Raw genomic sequence first — 25,898 nt, 5'->3', positions numbered from 1 at the left:
CCCAGAGTGCACCAGTCTGGATTGGCACCACATCTTTATGAGGCTTTTTTGAGGCAGTGACCCCGTGCCAGGCCAGATGCACGGCACACCCATGCCAGCCCTCCCAGCCCCTAAACTTCACTTTCCAAATTCTTCCAAGATTGTAAAATTGTGTTTGTTCTAACACACGCACACTTTCTCTCACTCGGTTCTTCAGTCTGAAGAACTGATTAAGAATCACACACCATAATAAGAAGAAATAAGCAAGACACCATTTTGAGCCTGAAGACTTTTATATTTGTTACAAAAATATTGCTTTCATCACAATTGTCATTATATACACTACATTGTTAGGAAAACCAAAACCAATGTACATGTCTACTTCAGCTTCATTTTAATTGCTTTCCCTGAAAGCAAAGACTCATTTAATCCTTCACATGACAAGTAAAAATTTGGCTTCACATTTCCTTGGGAAATTCATAGGTTGAGAAAAATCACCTTGTAATGAACAAGGAGTCGCACAGACTGCCGGTGTGGATTTGGATCTCCTCCACATAAGACATAAACAGCTGCAATTCATTCTCAAACTGATCATGACACTTGGCCAATGCACGCACACAACAAAAATACATTTAGAAAAAATACATTTAAACTCTGTTTCTTCATTTTACAGTAAACTGGACTTTCGTACTTGTTGTTCTTACACCGCCAAAATACTTGCAGTATGGCTGTATGTTTTCCATCTCTTCACATCACATGAATGAACTAGAAAGATTTGGAATGAAAGAGGATATTATATTAAAAGCTCTTTAAAGTTCAGAATGAAAATAAAGACCCTGTGTTCATGTTTCAAAAGTGCTAATGATCTAAGAGAAGAAACGGACAGAGGAGGAGATTCGACATGTTTGCAGATATGAGCTGTATTACACATTACCTGAGTCCTGTAGGTGAAACCTGCTGTGACATAAAATAGAAAGAGACACAGCAAGCAGGACAGAAGAAGAAGAAGAAGAAGAAGATGGTTAAGAAGAAGAAGAAGAAGAAAAGGTGGTGTAAGGAATTAGAAAAAAAGGAAGAATAGCTCCCTGATGGCTGTGTGTCTGAGTGTGATTGAGGATGACTTGTAAAGGTCCAGGACCTAATCAGGTAGAACTCCAACCTAGAAATTATTTTCAACATTCAAAATAGAGGAAGCTCAGGCAAACAGTACACTCCATTGCACTTAATTAGGTCTCAGTGTGTTCAGCGTCCTCATGAATTTGGCATAAATAATTTTTAAAAACAAATGGATGGATGGAGAGTCATGAGGGTGACTCGTCCCAACCTTCCTCATAACGATTGCAGTGTGAGAACACAATGGGACCACAGATCTTCCTCATTCTGTCTCTCTCTCTCTCTCTCAGCTGTCCAGCCGGACATACATTAGCTTTCCTTTATCTGGAGCCATGGTGGACAAACCCGTCTTGAAGAGCACAAGCTGGTGGCCTGGGGGAAAAAGGAAAAAAAAATGAGAGGAGGGTTGTCAGTGAGGACATCTACTACATGGGAACATTCCATACAAATGAGACACTGGATGAAAGGGAATGAGTACAATGTAGGAGTAAGAGCTAATCGAGAAAGGGAATGGAGAGAAACAAAGAGAATGAAGATGGACGAAGATGGACTGCAGAAAAATAGAGGAAGAATAAAAGCAAGCATGCTCAGGAAGACAAATGAGGCAGAGAGACAGTGAGGACAGAAAGAGAGAGAGGAGAGGTGAGGGGGAGGAGGAATTCATGAGTGGTCAGCTTGAGGCTGTTCAATAGAGATTAGCGATGGACGTGCTGATGTGCTCCTTTCAGGCCGCACTTTAATGAAGTGGCAGTGTGCTGCTGAGGGGGAGGAGAGGAGGGGCGGAGCACAAGGAGCAAACAAGTGATGAAAGAGGTGTGCAGGAAGGAGGCGGGAACGGCAGCCAGAGTACTGTTTGATCAGGAGAATGTCTGTCAGCATAGAACCTTTACTGGGATACCCATATACACGCTCTTACACTCACACACACACATATATGCACTCTGATGCTCCTGTTTTCGACTTGCATTGCATTTCTACACTCTGCTTGTATTAGACTATCTAGGCACACAATATGAGCTATTATGGTACCTTCATAAAATTTCCATCCATTTTCTGTACCCTTTATAATACACAGGAACACAGGGAGCCTAGAGGCTATCCCAGGGAGCTCAGGGCACAAGGTGGGGGACACCTTGGACGGTGTGCCAACCTATCGCAAGGCAAAATCACACACATTCACACACTATGAACAATTTAGAGATGCCAATCAACCTACAATGCATGTCTTTGGAGTGGAGGAAAAGAGAGTATCCGGAGGAAACCGCTGAAGCACTGGGAGGACAGAGGCAGGAACCTATCCATCAACCCAGGAGGTGCGATGCACATGTGCTAACCACTAAGCCACATTATTGTAATAATGAAAAGAAAGCAAGCAATCATTAGAAATTCTAAAGCCAGTGTTTATATGTTTAATCACTACAAAAAATAAGTAAAATAAAAAAGAAATGACTGCTATGACAGAATAAAGGTTAGTAACATGTCACAAACTCCCTCTTTACGGATGTTCATGTGCAATTGGGATTTCATTTGAATTGCACATGACAGCAGCAGAGAAATTTCATACCTGTCCAAGTGCTCTGATTGGTCATGATGAAGGCTCTGCACTGGGCATGGCTCTCACACACACCAATGGCCTCATCGACACTGTAGACAGACAGCATGCATCTGTCATGCTGATAGGATGGCCAGCAGCGGTAGTTCTCTCCTGGTATAGACACATCTTCCACCTGTTTATATTCTGAAAAAAACACAGAGGATATGAGATAAATGGAAAAATGAAAAATAACAAATTAATTACATTCTTAGGGGGAAAAAAATTGTAGATGTAACATGCATGTCACACCTGAAATAGTTAACCCTGGGCCATTCTAAACCATTATTAAAGATTGATCCTGGGTATTCATAATGTGATGTTTCACACTGTACATTCCTAAACCCTGGGTTAACCTTCTTATTTGCATATTTGCAACCAAGATTGGATAAATATGCTGCTTCTAAATTACAAGTATGAAACGTTCCTGTACACCGGGTTAAGCACAGTGTGAAAAGTCCTGTAAAGTCCTAAAGATTTATTTTCTGTTTGGGAGAATCTTAAAAGGTGCTATGTAGGTCCACTTTATGGAGCTAAGAACTTTTAACTATCAAAAGAACTCCTGAGGAACCATTTTCCCCCAATTGATTGATTGAAAATGATTGTTCAGTTTATTGGGGCAACAACAAAAATGACTAAATACAGTATAATGGACTAAAAGGTTCTTTAGGGAATCAAAAGTGGTTGTCCGATGACATCATTCTAAGGAAGCTTTCCTGGTAACCTTTATTTTTAAAAGCGTACTGTGTTGGACATGCTGTCTCATTGTGCAAGTACATGGAAGTCGTGCTGGTTTATGGGTCTGTGCTGGACATGTGTCCATTCACTCATGCACTCACTCAATCACAATCTCCTCTCTCTCTCTCTCTCTCTCTCACACACACACACACACACACACACACACACACACACACACACACACACACACACACACACACACACACACACACACACATCACTATGCAGGCCAGGCAACTGCAGCAACAGGCAGTGAACAGGACGGAAGATAGAGTGAATGACAGAAAGAGAAAGAGGCAGATAAAGACATGCGAAGACAGTGTGTCTAAAGAAACCTAAACCAACAATGACCCTCCCATGCTTCACTCGTCCCAGCCCTCTTTCTGCTCCACTGTCTCACTTACTTACCCCAACACAACACCTCTACACATGCAGTACACAAAAGAGTAGTTGTTTAGTACCGCAAATAGTATATTGGGAGAACTCAATACTAATCACTGTTCTGCAATTAAAACAACCATATCTTTTTTAGGACCCCACTATTCCAGCAGCTGCTGATTACTGTTAAATCATTTACTTGAACCCTTTTTTTTTTTATGTGTGATCGCACATACAAAGGAAGGAATTAGTTTTCAGCCAGTGACAAATACACTGTAGTCAAGCAGTCACATTTGTCAAAGCAACAAAGTGGAGAAAGATTAGGCATTGCTTTTAAGGATAATCATTTGCTGTTCCCATCTTGACCAAAGGAAAATATTCTGAGACATAAACCAAGCAAGAGAATCAAACGAGGATGAATAGCTGAGAAACAGGCCTCTGTAACTTGGCCAAAACTCACATCAAACTGGCCACGCAGGCCAATTCTTAATGGCTTGATGCTGTGTTAAATCATTGTTTTTTTTTCTCAAACAACAGACAAGCTATCTGTTTCTTGTCATGGCTGGGCCATGGTCTCAGCTGTGGCATCTGTCTTATTTATGTGGTGACAGATACAGAAAATTGACCTACCATTAAATTCTGTTCCTTGACCCCCAAATCCAGAGTAACGCAACGTAAGGTAATGTAGTGTGCTTTAAATAATAGTTGCTAAATTCCATATGATAAAATGTATCAAACTTACATACAGTATTTTATATACGCATACTCATCTCTCCTGTGTAATAAGCAAAATGTTCCAAATGAGGTCCAGGTTTGTGATCCAACTCACAACAAACTAAACATTTCTGCAATTTTCTCATTAAGAGTACAAACTACTGGTTAGATCACCACACCACAGAGGAATTTAAGCTCCTTTTCTATGCTATTGACTCATACCAAATTAGACCTCAATGCTGATGGACCACACCACATATTCAGATTTTTTAAAAATGTTACAGTCTGTGGAGTGAATGCTTTTTGCAATAAAAGAAGTGTTTAAACATGTGTAAAAACATGAAAGTATCCCTGTGTTGTGTTAATGTATAATTAATGCAAATTAATGCAAAAATAAAGTGAGACTGTTGTTTCAGTGTAATGTGCTCAGTAGAATCTATGTTTAGACTCTCTTGAGGCAGTTCGTTCAACGTGGACTTCGGCTGGGCCTGAATCAGACGTGTAGAATGGATTAGTCTCAAGATTAGTCTATAAGTTCAGCTTCCTGACGCTGTGACGGCAAGCCTGATGAGTATAGTACGGCCCCTTCAAAGCATCAAGCTCAACCTCACAACTGCTCAACCATGAATTACTGATCCTCTTTTCTCATTCTTTCTCCCTCTCTCGCACTGGGACATGGCTGAATGGGTGGCGAGAGGCAGGCTGATTTACTAGCCTGATCCACTTGTTCTCTTTTTTAAGAGAAGGCCACAGGAGCTTCTGTCTTAGGCTGTGGGTTTGTCTGAATTTAGTGTCTGGAGTGTGTGGCTGTGTGGTTTTTTGGGAGGAGAGGAGTCACAGACCCCCCCCGCCCCCTCCCTTCACATGGCCTGAGGACCAGGGAAGAACCAGTCTGCAGTAAATAACAGCAACTAAGGGATACTTTATGGGCCTAATGAATGCTTTATGGAGCTCTCGCTTTCACTAAATGGCTCAGTTACATGCTATGATGTTAGGAGGTATGATGTTGAGGACAGAGGGAGGGGGAGATGGAGATGGAGGCTCTCAGTAGCAGACAGGGAACCTCTGAGTGGATCTGTGAACACGCTGAACACTTTACGAGACTCTTTAACAAAGAACTGTGACTGGAAAAGAAACACTCATTAATCCTGCTGTGTGCATCCCTGCTAAAAGAGAATATTACTAGAGCCTTTGGTAAATATTCAACAGAATCTGAGAAGGTTAAACTGCAACATTCCAGAAATAATGTTTCTGCTACAGCTATAGTCAAGTCAAGTCAAGTGCATTTTTAGTGTCATTCCTCCGTATAGCTTGTATACATTGGAATGAAATGACCTTTCTTCAGGACCATGGTGCAACACGGAACAGTACACAAGACTACATAAAGTGCAAATACACCACATTGTGAGAGAAGTGCAAAACAATAAATGTATAAATCAGAATACACTATATCTGCTGTGATTTAGATGTTTAGAATGTCACTCACACAACATTACCAGTTAGATGAAAAAGAGCATTAGTTGGAATAAAATTTTTCAGCAAAGTTATGGGAACATTTATAAAAGTTAATGTTTTTAGAACACAAGTTCTGCTAATCTAATGGCACTTTCACAATTTTTTTGTCCATTTGCTGAGTGAAATTGACATATTTGGTTGATTTGCTATTTGGTTTGGCTTGGTTTCACACATAAATAATTGTACCAAAAAGCAAAAATGATTGGCTAAAGGGCATGTAGAGGTACTGGTAAAACTCTATCATTCATTAGGCAGAGATACAGTGATGGAAAAAAAGTAAACAAACCTTTGCCAAATGCACAAATAAAACCCAAAAATCACCCAAGCATGGCGAACTGTCAAGATAGCGCCAAAGGGGGACTGAACTACACTTCCTGTAAGCCCCAGCACATCACATGCCTCAATCACGCTCACCTTTGTCTTGTTTCACCTTGATTAGCACCACTATTTACAGTAAGTTACTGTCTTTCAGTTTCATTGTCAAGCTGCTGTTGCTGTCGTGTTCATGTGTTGGTTTTATCTTGTATCTGTTTATGATTCTTATTTTCACAGTTTTAGTTGTCTTTGCACATTATACAATGCATTATCAGCACTTGCACCCATCTCCTCTACAAATCCCTGACAAGAACACACAGCCAACCTAAGTAGCAATATACATAACTAGTTATATGCATATCATTTTGTGTATTACATTCAGTGCAGCACTACAGCGCTGTAATTGGCCCTGGTTAATTATACACACCATGTTTAGTTCACTTCATGTTCAACTTCATGTTAAATCTTTTTCTCATGGTAATCAAACCACACTAGTTTGGAACCAGCTCAGACGATATCAAATATTGTGGTGTTCTCACCTGCCTAAAGGAGGAAAACAGTTTGATTCAAAAGGACTATATGCTGTCAATGTGAGAGCACCATAAAATTCTGGGAAATTATGGAACTCCTACTTGAAAGAGACATGTTATAGGTGCTGTATACAGTATTTACTGGATATGTAACTTGCTGTACTGGTAATACCCTTGGATTTTTGTAAAAGACTGACATTTCTGCAACAAAACCATGCCTATTTCTCACTTCTTAGCTGCAGGGAAACACCTTTTTCCTGAGTCATGACTGGAAAGAGTTAACCAGCCTAGCTATAGAGATAATGCACTCGTCACTCAACGAACGTCTGTCTTTCATGGCAAATGGAGCGAGGAGAGGAGATGGGGAAAGGCAGAGAGTGAGTAAGTATAAGACTGAAGCGCCGGTTCTAGACTGTGAATGTGAAAGAGGCAGAACAAGAGCAGGCAGAGAGGCTTGAAGAGGAAAAGTAAAAGTGAGTAGGTGCATTAACAGAAAAGGAACAGAATGGAGGTTAACTGACAGAAAAACAACTGAGCGAGCAAGAGACTGAGGAAGTGTGATAGCTATGATGACTTTTGTTTCTCTCAATATAGCCAAAAACAAAATTGACTTTGTTTTCCAACACAGTTACATAAACTCTAATCTTTTTTCATCTCATTTGTAAGTGGTCTGCTGCTTTAAACACACACAAACACACACACACACACACACACACACACACACACACACACACACACACACACACACACACACACGTGTGCGCACGCACACACAGACGCACACACTCTGCCAGAATTTAGGACGCATATTCACATTGCAGGGTGAACTGCATCCTGCTGAACCAGAGCAGAAACTACAGGAACACAGGACAGGAAGGAAAGAGGAGTGGATTATGTAACTACCCCTGACTGCTTATCAGTCATAGGAGGAGAAGGCCTGCTGTGGGTAATCATGTTCAAATGTTATCAGATATTTCATAGGGGGATAGATATGGAGTCAGACTGAGATCTTTAATAGTGACGAAAAAAAGAAAATATCGAAAAAGAAAATAGTGACAAAAAAAGAAGGTGAGTCTTTAGCGAGTTGCAAAAATATTGAGAGATTAAAAAAAAAATTATGAATTGTATAACTTTTTTTTAACACTTTGCATTTCACTTTGTGCAGTACTCAATTTTAGCATGACCTATTTTTGTTATCTTTGGTATTAAGTTTGTTAATGGTAGATAGTAAACTCCATTAAACGGACCAGCAGCTAAAGCTTGTAGCCCAAAGTTTTTTTGATGTTTTTGTGAAGTGCCACAAGTCTCTGCTCATGCGTTACTCCCCCCCACAACATCTCATAAAGAAGACAAAACTGAAGCGTAAATAAACATAAGAAATGCAAATTAGTAGTCTTACCAAAAAATGAAAAAGTGTTCCTCGTTTTTGTAAAATCCGAATGTTTAAATATTTAAATAATATCCAAACTAAAATCTATATATAAATCACTGAGGCCTGTTTTCTTTTTTTGTCCTCTTTACAACAAATATTGTGTAAAAGGAAATGCAGGAGGAGAGCTTTCATTTTGTTACTATGGTTAAGTTTATGATTAGGTTTAGGTGTTACATAAGATTTAATCAGCAGCATTAATAATTACAATATGACAAGGGAAGGACCTCAGGACAGAGTGTGTGTATACACTTACTTATTTTGTGTATCTGTGTGTCATTCAAAAGGTAATGTCCATTCCTATACATCTCCAACACATTCTCAAGGTGAGCTAGAGTCTCATCTGTGTCCCAGAGCAGCTCCCCTAAAACACATAAACACACACACACACAAACACACACACAGAGTTAACATTTGTTCTGCATACCCGAAAGCGTCTCTGTTTATGGAAAATGAATCACATGATAACATGCACAAAAAACAGTAAATTAGTTGAAAGTGAGCTCTTTATGATACAGAATTTTATGAAACACAGATAACATCACCACCAAGCCCACACACAGCACACTACCCGCATCTTAATGGCTTGTTTGCCCCAGAAAGGCAGATTTCAAACCCTATGTGACATTCCATCAGTCTGATGAATAAGCTGATTGGGTGTACACACAAAACATGGAAAGGGATACACCCGAGAATAGAGAGAGAAAGAGAGATAGAAAAAGACACCAAAAAAAACTTAAATGAAGAAAAACATCCCAAAGTGGAAAGAGAAATAAGCAAGATTCATATTCTAGATTGTACTGGAAAAGTATGTGAGAGTGAACACACTGACCTGTAGAGTTGACGATGTTGGCAAGGAGAGGCCTCAGGGCTGAGGGAGCACTGTGAGGAAGAAGGTAGGTGAAGAAGAACCTGGAGACAACGATAAGTAGAAGAATTACTGTAGCTACAATACAGCAAAGAATAAATACTCACAGCTCTCATGAGTACATATTGAGTATCTCATAATGTGTCAGTTGTAATAAAGAAAGCAGTTTCAAACTTTTGTAGCCAGGGACCTCTTTTAACTATATAAAAAAAAATAAAAATTCCAGGGCCAGATTTCAGTACCTATTTACTATATGAATAAACTTTAAATGTGTACAATAATACAGCATGTCCCAAAAGTCTCCATACAGACACCTTTAAAAAAAAAAAAATCAGATAACCTTTAAGAACGCCTTTGACAAAAGAAAAATGTATTGAAAACACTCTCATGGCTGGATCAGGAAGCTGTCGCAAAGTTGCGATGGACTTTAAACAGGATACATAGCAAGAACCTCACACAAAGGACACTTAATAACAAATTCAAAAAGACTGGAAGTGTTGCGCACCGCCCGAGAAGTGGACGTCCACCAACATCTCCTGATGAAGGCACAACCCACGTGGTGCTGGCATTCATAGTCCCCTATGGATGGAGATGTTTGGTACATCCTTGTATATCATGATTAATACATTTATTGGTATGTTGGAGAGCTTTCTATTCCTGAATTTTCATTGACAGAACATGCAAGGTAAAATTATTTACAGGCCAAATTGTTTGCATTATTGAGGTTTGGATTAAACCCATTAAATTCAAGTGACCACTCAAATATGCTAATAACTATAAGAAGTCAATAATAAATATTATCATTTTGATAATATTTTGATAATAATCATTGTGATTTACAGCACTGTAACAGAGTGAAAAAAGGACCTCCTGGCTATGTTTCACAGACCCCATTTTGAGAAGCATTGTAATACAGAGCTAACTGAATGTCACAATTGCTTCAGTTCTGGTCCATGGCCGGTGCTTACCTGTAAGCATTGTATAGATTCCTCTTCTCGTTAATACCCTGGCAGTAGCCGCTGCTGCACGGGAGGGTAAAGTTGCGAGCAGGGAACTCTAGGAGGCAGTCAGCAGGTGAAGATGCTGAGCATGGCGTGTCCTCCACACTGGCGTCATCTAGGTCTGTCACCTTTAGCTCTCCATCCACCAGTACAAACTGCCTGGGCCTGAAGTCAAGCAGGGTGAGAGAGCCGAGTGGCGAGTGGGCCAGGTAGTGTAGCAGACGTGCCAGACTCAGGCAGATCTACAACACATTGTGAGGGAGAAAATATCAGTTTTGTTCCTACAGATTGAATCACATATGACTCAAGTCCTTCAGCTTTACTGTACACAAACCTTTTGTTTAGTCACTCTCTAAATGGGCTATACACAATACTTAATGTGTATGCAACTGTATGTATATGTGGGTGCCCCAATGATTAGCACTACTATTGTGCCCAAGGGTGTTAGGGGTCAGATGAGGGCAAGTGAGACTGGGGCCACTGGTGTTGGTGAAGAAGAAAAATGTCACACAAGCAGTACACAAATCCCCATTAACAATAGAGCATGGTGAAGCAGGAGAAGGGAGTGGGTGAACACCACGCCTGCTTTACACACCAAACAAAACCTGGTTTTAATGTACTCAGGATTAGGATGCACTTATATGGGCTGGGCATTGCCCAATGAACTGTGTATGTTGTTGTATTTTTCTTGATGTAATCAATCAAAGGTTTGGTAGAACTGGGATAAAAACTGTAACTGAAAACCAAACAATTGTTGCATGTGTTGCAGCAATAATAATAATAATAATAATAATAATAATAATAATAAACCTTATTTTATAGAGCGCCTTTAAAAGCAGCTTCTCAAAGCGCTGTACACAAAATACAGAGTACACAGAATTTTGAAAATAAAAATTAATAAAAATAACAACAACAATAATAATAATAATAATAATAATAATAATAATAATAATAATAAAAGTAGACATCAGCAGTCAAATGCAAGTTTAAAAAAGTAAGTCTTAAGTTGAGCTTTAAAAATGCCAAAGGTCTTAGCTTCCCTAAGTTCGAGAGGAAGAGAGTTCCAAAGGGAAGGAGCATAGACAGAAAAAGCCCTGTCATCCCTAGATTTTAAGCGGGTTTGTGGAACAGTTAACAAAGTACACTGTGAAGAGCGCAGGCTGCGATTTGGGGTGTAAGGAATTAATAAAGCAGATAAGATAAGAGCCAAGCCATGTAATGCTTCAGCATCATAATGTCAGCATCATAATTTTAACATCAACACAGCACCTGACTGGGAGCCAGTGCAAGGACTCCAAAACAGGAGTAATATCATTGTAAGCAGCAGATATTAATAAACATTCTGAGATTATGTAAACTAATCTACTAGGACACTGTTTCAATGTACTGTATCTATGTGGATGCTCAAAGCAACTGCACAGAAATGTACATCAATGCATGCCCATTTTTATTTTCAGTGCAGGTTTAATTGAAATGTCCATGTGTCATACTCTGACTCTGGGGCCAAGACCAGATGCAATGGCTTTGAAAGCCTTCATCACTGCGCACAGGAAATGGCTCTGGATGTAAATGAGCTGTTTAGTAGTCAGCAGTTTCATCGACGTCCCCAGAGCCTATTAGTTCATCATCTGCAATTCAAATGTTCCTAAAGCCTTGCTGTAGTGGTTTCCTTTTGTTCAACGTGCACATGGCTGGACGGTGCTTCCCGGAAAAGATTTTGAGTAAATTGGAGATATTTAAATAAGGCTGCTTCACGTTGTATAACGGAATCAGTGAATCAGATATGACTTTGGTGTGAATAAGTTGTTAAGGCTGAAGTCAATTTAAAGCCATATTGAATCATTTGTACATTCAATTACTGTATGTCTATGAAATGAACATAGGATACTCAGTACAAATAAGTAATATGAAAAAAATCATTTCTTTTACCATGATATATATCCCAATATTCATGTTTTCCTGATATATATCACAATATTCATGTTACTGTGAATAACAGTGGAATCATTCAGTGATTTAAAAGAACTGATAGTATAAAGCTGTATTAGCGTATAATTGTAGCAGAATTTATCACAATATTGTTATTATGTCATCATATTGACCAGCTCAAATGTTCATACATTTATATTTATAACACCATTTAGGTGCTTATTTTGCAAGGAATAACCTACTAGCTAACATTTTATTGTTAGCCAATTTAAAATGATGAATTTTCTCGTGTGATTGTCACACTTTGCTTTTAAAAAACACTCGTCACTTTAAAAAAAAAAAATTGTAGTAAAAAAAAAATGCAGTGCCCACGATTTTGCTTTTCTGAAATTCCTGACTGTGGGCCGAAGAATTAAAAAGCTTCTTAAATTAGATAGATTTTAAAAGCCCATGGCAAATTACAAATTCAGAGCTGCTTTTTTTTCACATTCACTACAATCAAAATTGAAATTTATCCCAGGCTATAAGCCTTTATGATTTGGACTACTTAAAATTCAGCCGCTGTTAATAAGATGTCAGGAAATGGAGCAGGAAAGTTTGCCTGGCAAATATACTTTATGGAAAACGAAAGTATGTGTTGCAGAGGTCCAGTTTCAGGGCCCTTTCATTTGAGGAACATTAGGCAAAGCCATTCTCGAACCTGAAAAACAATTGGAGTGTTGAGGGGCTGACGAGTCCACACTGAGTTCAGTGTGAATTGATGTGCTGAGTCATATACTGCTGTGATGACACATAGATGAGTGTGGCACACTCCACTGCAATGCCTGCCATGTGCTTCCGCTGCAGGCAGTGTGTATGTGGCATGTGTGTATGTGTGTGTGTGTGTGTGTGTGTGTGTGTGTGTGTGTGTGTGTGTGTGTGTGTGTGTGCATGTGAAGCTGAATCTACAGCTCTATATACTTAATGGCTGCATGAAATGGACAAAAATAATATATTGTAATTACAGTGCTACACACAGTAATCACATTAGTCCTTTTAATAAGCCAAACTGATGAACTCTTGATATGACTAAAAAAATCTTTGTGGGTCACAAACCCACAGAACACAGTTGAAAAATACTGCGATGTCAATGATACAAAGTCTATACAGCACTATTGAATTTTCTTTTTCAGGAGGTTTCTATACCAACAATACTGCTAGGTAAGCTGCTCCTTCTAATACTTTATTGTTTCAATAGTAACTTGTATGGAGGGCATGCCACATTAGCAGATTTTTTTTTAAATGTGTGTAATTGTACTTGTAATATGGTGAAGGTTTCCGTGGGAAGATGTTTATTTAACACTTTTGGAAGGAGTCTCCAGTACTTTGCCAGTCAGAGCTACTGTAGCTTTCACTATCACTTTATGGGAAAGTCTTCAGGACAGAGAGCTTTTGTAGTTTTTTAGTAACATGACAGGCTGATGAGAGAATGATTTTTATAGCTGTTCTAACATGACAACATGAACTGATTTGTTCTGGAGGTTCCACAGCAGTAAATGGAACTATAAAAGGATACGACGTTTGATATGTAGGTCTTTAATTAATAAAGATTTGCCAAAAACTTTGGCAAATTGCTGTGGTATAAGAGGAAGAAAGCAGTTCAGTGCATGTTATTACTGAAAAATAACCAACGTTTGGCTGGTAACAGTAACTCTGTGTCACGTCAGCCCAACATCACACCACCACACTGTCGATTACAACAGCTTGTCCTAAAATTATAATGAGTTTTATGTATTATAATTTACATAATATAATATAGCACTATAAAATTATAATATAGAGCTAAATTAAATGGCACATAGTGCTTTAAAAATTGAAGTAATTGCTGTAGAGAGAAAGGCACTGTGATGTGACATTACTGAATTCCTCAACAGGAGCGTGGCTGGCCACAGGAAGTAATAGGAAATGATTTTCCTGGCCTGCAGTAGTGAGGGCAAGCTGTAGTGTCAGCTGGTTGATACTGTATCTATGCCACACGTCGGGAGGGAAAGGAAGTGGCAAAAATGCCACATGCCGGATATCATCCGGTCTACCAGAGCCTCTTCCTCTCAACTGATCTCAGCATAAAGTACAGCACAGAAACCGCGAATCTCAGCCTCACATTGCAACCAGATCTGACTTTACACAGCTAATTTACTGTAACTGCACTCAGTTTGATCAATTAACATCAACATGTCTACATGTAAGGAGTGTAAGGATATTTCATTCTCAGTGTGTCTGACTGTGTGTGGTTCAGTATGTACATTATGAGCAGTTCCCTGAATCCCCTCCCACCACTCTTCCTCCTACAGCAGACACACACTTGATGGAATGTGTGATATGGTTCAGACGCAGACACACACTCACTCTAAATCGCTCTTCCCAGGGTGTCTGCAGCAACTGGATCATCTCTAGAGGGCTGCCCAGCTCCGTGATAGCTGTCACCGTGTCCTTGATATCATTGCTGTCCTGGTAGCAGTAGCCATACAGCTGTGGGTGATAGAGATAGAGAGAACACAGGGTGAGTGAGTGAGCGAGAGAGAGAGAGAGAGAGAGAGAGAGAGAGAGAGAGAGAGAGAGAGAGAGCAGTGATATTAGACTGTCAATCTGGTGAGTTAACAGCACTGTGTAGAATTTCACTGTTTTGACTCAGATGGGGAAGATTTGTGTGTGTGTGTGTGTGTGTGTGTGTGTGTGTGAGTGAGAGACACTGGTGAGGGCAGACCAGCAGAGTGAAGTATCAGATTAGAGATTAGAGTAAATCAGTACCATGCTTTAGAGTGAACAACTGGCATGAGTGAAGTACAATGAGTCAGTACTATTAGGTATGGAAATTTAATTAGGAAGCTAGATCATGTGTGTGTGTGTGTGTGTGTGTGTGTGTGTGTGTGTGTGTGTGTGTGTGTGTGTATGTGTGTGTGTGTGTGTGTGTGTGTGTGTAAATCAAGTGTGTGGAGGGGGGAGTGCAGAGTCACTAAGTGTCCTTTCCCCCTATACTGCTGAGGCGTGCATGCCGCTGCATTTGGCGCTTTGCTTACAGAAACATTTTCTTTAGCTAATTTGAGCCAAAGAAGCTAGTTAAACTTAAACAGCATGAAATTTCATCTGGAAGCAAAAACAACCCATGGCAATGTGACCGACCCGTACCACCACCAGAGTCTCTGGCTACAAAGGGGAAAATGTCGACCATATTTATTAGCAGATCAGAGCCAGGGTCTTCTTCCTCACTCTTTTTTTTAGTGGTTGGGTTAGGTTCACCTGGTTTTGTAATTAAATACTCTAAAGACTATTAAAGCATAAAGTTCTATGTTGCACTGTGTGTGTGTGGGTGTGTGTGTGTGTGTGTGTGTGTGTGACTAATTTTAGGAGGGAATGCATACGCAGTGCTGCAGTGCTATACTCTCACACCAACAGTCTGAATAGCATTCTGCCTCCGAACATACTGACACCTACAAACAAAATTTAAACATCTATTCCTGGAGTAACACTCACTTCAATTCAATTCAATTCAATTCAATTCAATTCAATTTCATTTCTATAGCGCTTTTAACAATGGACATTCTCAAAGAAGCTTTACAGAAACACATAAACACAGGAGAAACATATAAAACTCCTCTAAATTCGAACAATTCCTGCATTCACTCACATCTGATACAATAGTGAAGATGCTAGAAATGACAGTGTCAATGCCAAGTATCAGAAGGTGCGTCCCAAATCGCATACTTATGCACTATTCTATGCCATTTTGTAATATGAATAGTGTGCGTAGTGTGCTCACACTGAAAATTCCAACGAGGAGAAGTGCACAAGTACCTGGATGATGCACTTATTCAACTCAAAAAAACAAAGTGTGGAATGTTTGACACTTCATGCACTCAACGGTCACAGTTTTTTCCATATCGCAAAAGGGGCGTGGATACCAGATTCTGATGCTGGCTCAAATTTGCTCAGAATCTAAAAAGGTCATGTTGTACATAAAAGGTAACATTGGCATAAACAGTAAAATTCATTTTCGTTCACTGTGGGTATCCTGCTAAAGATATAGCGACGTCACATTATGTGCGTTTGGATGTTATTTTCCATCAACTGGCAAACGGCGTATACTTCCGGTTAGTAAAAAAAATGTTAGTATTCCATTTGAGACGATTCTACCCTTCTAAAATTCATACACTAGACGGTGGAGTACATAGTACATAATGTAAGTGCATAGTGTATAATACATCATTTGGGACACAACTTTAGTCTTGGTACGGATTTGCCGTAGCACTAAGCATGCTCAATACATAGCATTGGATGTCCTTCAACACGCACATGCTCACAAAAAAGCACACTGGAAGGACATCCACTGTTATGGATTGGGCGTGCTTGGTAAACTCATTTTTAGCCTGGGAGAAAGTTATAGGTTGTGTGTGTGTGTGTGTGTGTGTGTGTGTGTGTGTGTGTGTGTGTGTGTACATGTGTATGCCAGCCATGTGGCTTGAAAGGGAGGCACTCTAGGCAGAGGCTGGTGGAAAGCCCTTCTCACACCACACAATTTCTCACTCACTTCTGTTCAGTTCATTTGAGTCAGCTGCTATTGCAAATATTGTCAGTGTTGCCTTGATGTGGTGTTTGAGCAACGTTTAATGGCCTACCGGACCTGATAAAGTATCATAGTTCTGTTGGGACATGCTAAAAAAGATGGAAGGTGTTAATATAAACATGGCATGAGTTTGATCTGCTACTACCAGGCTAGTGGCAGATGTGGAACCAGCGACAGAGCTGTATTCACGATTCGACACTTTCTAATGTTTATTATCCACAGGCTTCTTATAAGCAGTGTGTGTGTGTGTGTGTGTGTGTATGTGTGTGTGTACATGTTTAGTTGTTTGCATTCCTACTAGTGAAGCAATCTTGTGACTGACAATGTGTGTGTGTGTGTGTGTGTGTGTGTGTGTGTGTGTGTGTGTGTGTGTGTGTGAGCGTGTGTGCGTGTGCATGCGTGTGTGTGACTCCAGAGATAACTTGGAGGAGCTGTGGATGTCTGCTCGACCACATGGTGCCATTTTGTCTGAACTCGGGTCAAAGGTCCTGTTTGTTTACTATGAGAGTCATTGTGTTTCTCCAGTCCTGCTTTGTGTCTGTTTTTTACACCAGTGAATTAAAATGCAGGAAACTAAGTGTGAATTATCACAATTTTAATGATCCTCTTACAAAATATCTGTTGCTCTGTGAAGAGATTGCAAGAGAACATTCCTCAGATCCATTTTGTTTGTTTCTATCTGGTACATGCAACAATCCACGGAAAGTGTCATGAGCACACAAGACACAAAATGACTTTTGCACACGAAAGCTACATCCATACATACTGTAGGGGACTATATTTGCCAGGACCACGTGGATTGTGCCTTCATCAGTGGATGTTCGTGGACGTCCACTTCTCGTTTGGGCCGCAACAATTCCAGTCCTTTTAAATTTTTAATAAGTTTCACAACAGTGTCATTTGTGTTTGCAATGTTTCCTGTTAAAGTCCATCGCAACCTTGCGATCCAGCCATGAGAATGATTTCGATATGTCCTTCTCATGTCAAAGGCATTCTTAAAGACTATCTGCAAAAAATATATAATATAAACTATGTATAAAAACTATTGGAAGACATTTAATTTCCCCTATGTATCGAGATATTAAATATCATGTGCTTATCTGTGCATTCTGTTTCAATTAAATAAGTGTTTTTCCAGATATACATTTTATTATAAGTTTTATTTTTATCCATAATGCATTAGGAATTTAGGAGCAAAAGCAGCATCTCACAATGCAAATGCATAGGATAGCCATGGTAGGAAAAGTCATAAATATGCAGGGTTAGTACGTAGCGCTTTTCTTACAGTCACATTTGTGAGAACTCAAACACAATCATGCACGTGTTAAACTTCTTGTAAATTTTGTGTGACACTAGGTTGGAAAAACACCTACAATCACTGTACATGTTATGACATTTCCACATTTAAAGCAATGGGCAAAAGTTATGACATGTTAAATCAAACTTTATCATTTTTTTTTCCAGTCTTGTCTATCTCACTTTCCACACTGCACAGCCAGAAAGTGTCTTGTTGCAGTATGATCAATACAGTAGACACATTCATCCTTAATACAGGTTCTAATGCTAAAAACCATAGACAGTACAGACTGCACAAGAAGCTCATTTCATGTAAAGCAAATGAAAGAAGCCAAACTGTATCTACAAGCATTTATCTACTCAACTGCCAAGTGTACCAACCCAGACCGTACACCAACGCTCCAGGGCCTGCACAAAAGCATTTCTGTATGAAGTGTTATTAATTTGTAAATACACACTTGGCCTGACAGGCTCAGCGCACGTGCAAACACGGACATGTCCGCCTCTGCCGCACTCTTTTAACGAGGGAACCCTGGCAGCGCATCAAAACAACCACGGGGATTGCGATGTTTGTGTAATGGGACAGGCCGATGGTAGCCAGGTGTGCACGGCTCTGGGTCAGTGAACGAGCAACTGTCCATTAGAACAAGAGGGGCTCAGAGACATGAGCGTGATCCTAATCACATGACCCATGTGGGTGGTGAATTATAGCTGGGATGAGATTCAAGCCTGTGTTAAGTGTGTGTGTCATATGTGTGACAGAGCGTATGTGAGAAGGTGGGTGTAAGGGTATAATTTAGTGCCCTATTTTCATCAGAATTTGGATGGAACGCTGCTGGAAAAACCTCGGAGTCAGTTCTCCCTCACTGGAAAACTAAACTTTACATATCACTGACTTACTGTGCTTTTAATAGAGAGTTTTTTTTTTTAATCATTAAAACCTATTTGCTGAAGGATGCAAGTGCTTGCAAAAGTATTAAATATGAGCATTAACACATCATGCTTTCTCTACCTCCCCTTGAAACCAGATTCGGCAAGATTTTCTAATTAGTACGGTCCTCCCTAAGGACAAATCCTTAACAAACACCACTTAATAAAATCCTGCGAAGCTGAAGCCGTCATGATGACAGCATCTAAATGAAATCTCTTCACCTATAAATATTTACACATACACACTTTGGAATCTGGAGCTGTGAACCGAACCACTGAAAATAATAAGGATTTTTAAGAGCTTGTGTTAGGAAAGTGCGAGATAAAATTCAACATTCTCCTGAAGCTGCCCCTGTAGCCAGAAAGTCTGTTCAAACAAACAGAGTGGAGCAGAGAAACGGAGCAGGACAGGACCATAATGCTTAAAAGGAATTGAGGCCCGTCCTAAGAAGAGCTCTTGTTGAGTAAGCACTTTCATTTGGGAATTCTGGGAGGTTTAATGGTGGACAGTGCTATAGTTTGTGCATCTTTGCTTATCATGGAATGTTTATTGCAACATTAAGGAGATGCTTTGCAGTTATAAGTCGGTAGATTGGTTTATGTTCAGACAGGCAACATAAATATGATTTATAGTGTACCCAAATTCAGCAGGAAACATTTTTCTAAATGAATAAATAAATAAATAAATAAATAAATGTTACAAAATTATATGCATACATAGGCCTGGCAGTTTTTGTGTTTATTATTATTATTATTATTATTATTATTATTATTATTATTATTATTATTATTCAGCATACAGTACTTGGTGAGGTACATTCTCAACAGAGATTGGTGACAAAAACATGAATGAAAAGCACCATGAAGGCAGGTCAGGAAAAAAAAACCAGTGTAAAATATAATCCACAGGGAAATCCAAATCTGGTTACTTGTAATGTGCAGTGTGTACACTCAGTATACACAATCAGATCAGAGAAATAAATCCTATTTGATCTGCTATGTTAAGGAAAAGGAACATTTAAAAAAATGTTAAGAAATAAAGGCCTAGCTTCTTTTTTTTTTTTTCTAATAAAGTTGTTTTCACTTTGTTTTTAATCTTAGTGTTTTCTCAGGTTCATCTGATTAAATAAAATGATAGAGTATCATGTACAGGGGTTAAGCTGAGATTTACCACTGGGGGAGCTTTACTTTTTTCAATGGTGCCAACGGTGTGTAACATTCAATTTATTTACAGATTTTTAACATTAATATCATTGAAATATTGACTACGTAGAAATATTTCTGACATGGGCTATGTCTTTCTAGCCTAGGGGCTCAATTTAATTCTGTACAATCAGTTGTCCCGACCTTACATTTTCAATTTTGGCATCAACATTATATGAAAATATATAATTTAAAATAATTTTCTGGGAAAGGCACGTGATACAGTAACACCTTTATAACAGCAATATAAAGAAAAGTTACTTTACTGATATATGCAGCAGTTAGTCACTTTCCTTGAATGAAGCAATGCATGTACGTATAATCTTAAAATGAAAGCTTTTCTCTATAAAACAAATTATTATTATTATTATTATTATTATTATTATTATTATTATTATTATTATTATTATTACTATTATTATTATCACCATTACATTTTAATGAAACTGTGAAGTAGATTATTATTTATTATTAAATCTTAAAGCTCCATATGCGATTGACATAAGCAAACAGTGCCTGAGATCCACTCCAGTACTTTTACAAAGTAAATAGACATTAATGCTTTGTGTCTGTGATCAATTTTAATCTTGAAAAATGCATAAAATACCAATACAAATCAAACTACACCGGGCATTTTTGAGGCTTTTCCCTTTTTTTAAAACTTCCTTCCTGTGGAAGTGGGAGGTTAAAGTGTTAACCCGTGTTTAATTACAGAGAGGGCTCAGGCTCAGGCCCGTCTCACGTCCTTCTCCCTGCAGAAAACAACCCTGGGGGTCTCTGTGTGCAGGACATCTAGCTTTCACATTAACACTAGCTGCTTAATGATTACCTGTCTCTCAGCTTGTGTCTATGTGTGTGTGTGTGTGTGTGTGTGTGTGTGTGTGTGTGTGTGTGTGTGTGCGTGTGTGTGTATACTTCACAGACGACGTAACATGGATATAATCTGATATAAAAATGTAAATATATTCCCAGTACAAAAAACATGATCAGCCCACCGAGAAGTGAAGTAGAAACACTTCAACCCATTATTTCACCACCCCCCACACACACACACCTCACATTCACCCAATGATGTTCATTCATCTTTTGAACTTCGACATGTTCTACACACACAAAGTTTCTCTGAGCACTCTGGCTGCCTCTGGCATTATCTCCATCTCTGATCTCCACCAATCCATCTTGTTCACACTCACATATACATGGCAGAGGGCACGAGAGTCACTCGGCCCTGCCTGAGGCATAACCACTAACACCCCCCAACCCCCAATGCATGCAACCCACACCACACATACACACACACAGTTCTGCTAGTATCACATCCACCTATTTATACATCAGGTGTACACTTCCATCAGAAACAGAAAACTCACAGACACTATACTTCTGGATGTGCATTAGAGATGTTAACCCCAGACTCTACATTCAATCACTACACTCTGTTCTACCAATTTCAGAGAAAGAGAAGGTCCATTTTAGTGCAGAACCGTGCTACATGCACTCCTACTGAACCCCAGCCTGGTTTTAATCAAGCCATCATATCAGATCTCACCTCTGACCCCTCGGACTGCACAATTCTGTCTAACATGCTCCTGCCAAAGAAAACGAAAAGCAACATGTCGAGCCTGGTGAGGTTAGGCAGCATAAATCCAGTACTGCATTTTAATGCTTAAATGTAGAGGATAATACTTTAATCTTAATGCCTGTGTTATGGAGGCGTCACTCTTAAATCACCTGCTTATAATTTTAAGAGTATTATTCAAAAAAGATTGCTGGCGTATCTAGCTGATGTGTCAGCAGCCACAGGCGCTGCTCTGCTTGGAAGCACACGGTTGCAGCTCAGAGACGTGGCAGTGAAATCAGAATGAGTGCTTATTGAAGTCAAGTCTAACAATTTATTCCTTGCATCCCTGCATGCTAGTCAATAATTAGTAAAAAATTTCTGACATTTGGTTTGTGTCAGTGTGTGATTAAGAGAGACATAAGAACAATCTCCAAACTAAAGAAACAAACGTAGCAATAATATCTCATAATCTCAGTTATAATCTAATGAACAAAACACAATATTAAAAACACATTGTGTATTAACTGATCACAAACAACCAGGACCAAAAGAGCTACAGTTAACTAAACCATGCCATATTTAACTTGTATATACAAAAAAGGGGAAAAAAGAAAGTGTGATGAACAGTAAACATGTCTTATCCGTGTAATCATTAGAGATTCAAACAAAACCCTTAGATTACAAAACAGGTGTAAAATATAAACAGTACACGTCCATTGAAAACAAATTAGAGGAAGGGTATATAGCCTGTGGCACGAACAGAGCTTAAAACTATAATTAATATTCACCAAGCCTTGTTTACAAAACAGATTTTTGAGTGATAAACTATTTTTTTGTTCTTTTCTCTTTTTTTAAAATAAAAAATGTGCCTAATTCACAATTCCAGGGTTTATATAATCTTTAAATCGTATTGTAAACAGTGAGAGTTAATTTACTTAACAGAAGTGTCAATTCAGCATTGTAGGTGACGACTCAGTTAGCAGAGGTGTTAATTCTACACTGTAGGTGTTAATTCTACACCAGGTGTTAATTCAAGACTGTAAAAGTAAATTCAGCATTTGACGTGTTCAGTCAGTACTGGGGATTTTGGCTGTATAGGCTGCAAGTGAAAAACAGAAAATGTGTGCTCAGAACAGTTGTACATTACAGCATCCATTAGTTATGAATCACTGAACTTCTTTTAGAAATATATCTCATAGAATATGACATTCGACTTTTTTTTTAATTAAAATTGGAAATAAAAAGAAGGTTTTAGAATTTTGAAATATGTAAAAACAAAAAAGGAAATGTTCAACATTTTCAATAATTGATATTGAGATTGAGATTCTGCACTATTTCTAGGTCCCTATTAAAACTCAAACTTGTGGAGTCCATGCCAGCTCGAGTGCACACTGTCACTAAAGCAAAAATAATTTTTAAAAAAGGGGGGCATTCCAAATACTAAGAAATTCAGAAATTCATGTAAATATTTCAAAGATTCTAAATTTCACCCATATATACAATACTGTGCAAAAGTCTTATGCAGCCTATATTTTTAGTACTAACTTTGCTATAGATTTTTTATTTTATGACTCCTACATTATGAAGTCAGTACAAAAAACATTTTAGATTCCCAAACATTAGTTTTGCTGCACAAAATTAAATGTTACACAAAAATGTTTGTATATCAGTAAAGAAAGCAGCATATTAAGTGATAAGAGACACTTTTCAGACAAAAAAAAAAAAAAACACAATGAAGGCTGCTGGGTTTTGCTGCAAAAATAAGAAGCGAGTGCGACAGTCAAAGTCTCCAGAAGAACCATGCCTGGCTCTGCAAGATGCTCAATAAAACTTACAGCTCATTTCCTAACAAAACTGCTCTAATTGTACCTGAGACTACTGTTTTTTGTTTTTTGTTTTTTTTAAGCAAAGGTTCATCACACCAAATATTGCCTTTGTTTCATTTATTAATGTTTACTGCTCTTTATAGTATTTTTTTTAATGGAGAAACATTTAATTAAACATTATGTTTGAAAGCATCTTTGCTTTACAGAATTTCTTTGCGTGTGCAAGCACATATGTGTGCATATAAATATATAATGCATGTGCCTGAACTACATCAAAGAATCTAAACTGATTTGATGGAAAAGACAAATTTATCCAAACTAAAAAGTCTGGAAATGCCTCACTGAATTTTTGCAGTGCAACAACACACACTGGACTTGTAGAGATCCTCCGTATGTTTATATGCAGCTCTTCAGAACTCTGCAATCCTTTTCAGTGAGCTGCTTATTCCTGAGTGCTGCTGGGCGCAATGCGTGTTTCTGTACTCATCAGCACTGCGGCTTTGGGATTTTAATTTACTTGGACTTTCTTTTGTCTGGGGATTTCCTGCTCTGTGGTTCTCGTGCTGAAGCGATAAGGCACAGATCATTTAGACTGTGCAGCTCTGTGCAACTCTGTGCACCTCGGCGCTGAGTGAACTCCTTCAGCGTTGCATTAGTCTGCACGCTGTTCATCTGTAATCATTCTAGTAGGTTTTAATTCAGCACAGGTTTTCACCTCTGCGTTTGGCGCATGCGTCCTGCACGCGCGCGCACACACACACACACACACACACACACACACACACACAGCAATTTAATCACATTTTGTTTACGTTTCGCTAATTAACTATTACCGAGAAACGAAACGCCTCACCAACTCAAATCCAAACCTGTATCCAAAACACAGACAGGGATGAGTGTTAACAAAACACTCCAGACCACTAGCACAACAATCTGTGGCCAAACCCGCGGATCCAGTTATTTCAGTTAGTATGAATGACTGATAATCCTTATCGCGATACTGGTCTTCAAACAAAAAGTCTAACTAAAATAATTAAATGTTTTCTTGCATCGGCTACTATATCATTTTCAGGCGTGCCAGTGTGTGTGTGTGTGTGTGTGTGTGTGTGTGTGTGTGTGTGTAGAATATGTTATCCAACAAACTGGTCAAGATAACCAACTCAGAACTTTATTTACTCCGAATCTTTTTATTTATTGCTTGATTTGAGAAATCGTGTTGTTTAAAAGGCCCGACAGTTTCTCCAGAACCATTTCAGCTCCCAGCTAGGCTACAGACGCTTCACCCCAGCTCTATTATTAATAGGCTATTATTAAATAAACAAATGTCCTTGTGTATTATCCACAGGAGCTGAATACACACATTTAGCTGAAGTGTTAGAATAAACCTGTGCGCTCATTTTCACACGCCGCGCGTAAACATTCACACCTCCAATGCTTATTCGGCAAAAGAGCTGAAAACAAAGTGATTTCTACCGCAATTAACGCAAATAATCAAGTGTTTATTCTGAACAGAAACTAGAAACTGCTATTCTTTTAATCAAATATATATATATATATATATATATATATATATATATATATATATATATATATATATATATATATATATATTAATGGGGCAACTGGTGGTCTTTAATAAGCTGACAAAAAAATTATTTAATTAGAAATAAACTAGGTGTAGGTTACAGAAGTTATTAGGTTATTAATTAATTGGGAAATGGGCAGGGGCTGCAGATGGCTGACTTCACTGGTAGCGCCTTAACACAGCTCGGGGCATTGTTTAAAAACAAGAAACAAGAGATTTAAAGAGATTTACCTTGAGGATGTTGGGATGTTGCAGTCTCTCCATCAGTGTCATCTCTTTAATGATCTTGAATGAAGCGAGTCGGTAACAGTCCTCAGCTGAGCTGTATCTTTTCACGCAGCTCTCCATGTCGTGACCGCTGAGGTCCACGGATTTAAGCGCCACAGAGAAGCTGGTGTTCAGCTCTGCTCGGTACACGGCTTTAGTGTAGCCCGAGCCCACAAACTGCACACTGCTGGCTCTCTCAAGAGTCCCGCAGCCGAGCGCCCCGCCTGACCCGCGTGCAGCAGCCCGCTGCCTGGCCCCGTTACCGCGTGCGTGATCGCCCTCGCTTCTCTCCGCTGCTCTGGACTCATCCCAGCTGCTCGCCCGCTCAAGATCCATCAGCCGTCTGCGTTCAAGCGATCGTGCGGCGGCATCTTCGACCCCACTTTGGTATCGGAGCACCTCTCCGAGTCTCCCTCGTATCTGTAAGCGCAGGTCGCTGAGCGTCGCGGTGCTGCTGGATTCCGCAATCGATGCGGTTACAGGCGCAAAGTCGTCGCTGACGTGAAGACGGAATGAACGCGTTTCTATGA

General features: G+C 39.2%; 1 protein-coding gene across 1 annotated transcript in view; it reads right to left on the bottom strand.

Annotated features, from left to right (window-relative positions):
• Window positions 1–253: 253 nt before the first annotated feature.
• pkdcca (protein kinase domain containing, cytoplasmic a) overlaps window positions 254–25,898 on the bottom strand; it is a 26,156-nt gene continuing 511 nt past the window's right edge. Inside the window, exons 1-7 of the mRNA XM_017465008.3 lie at window positions 25,333–25,898; window positions 14,486–14,608; window positions 10,139–10,413; window positions 9,135–9,214; window positions 8,559–8,666; window positions 2,657–2,830; window positions 254–1,464 (exon numbers count right to left, since the gene is read on the bottom strand). The exon at window positions 25,333–25,898 is cut by the window's right edge and continues 511 nt beyond it. Coding sequence (XP_017320497.1) covers window positions 1,379–1,464; window positions 2,657–2,830; window positions 8,559–8,666; window positions 9,135–9,214; window positions 10,139–10,413; window positions 14,486–14,608; window positions 25,333–25,898 — 1,412 coding nt within the window. The 3' untranslated portion in view covers window positions 254–1,378. The remainder of the gene's footprint in view (window positions 1,465–2,656; window positions 2,831–8,558; window positions 8,667–9,134; window positions 9,215–10,138; window positions 10,414–14,485; window positions 14,609–25,332) is intronic.

This window comes from Ictalurus punctatus, chromosome 3, assembly GCF_001660625.3.
Source record: "Ictalurus punctatus breed USDA103 chromosome 3, Coco_2.0, whole genome shotgun sequence".
Classification (NCBI taxonomy): domain Eukaryota; kingdom Metazoa; phylum Chordata; class Actinopteri; order Siluriformes; family Ictaluridae; genus Ictalurus; species Ictalurus punctatus.
Note: the sequence above shows the minus strand (reverse complement) of the source record. Positions and strands in the feature narration are given on the sequence as shown.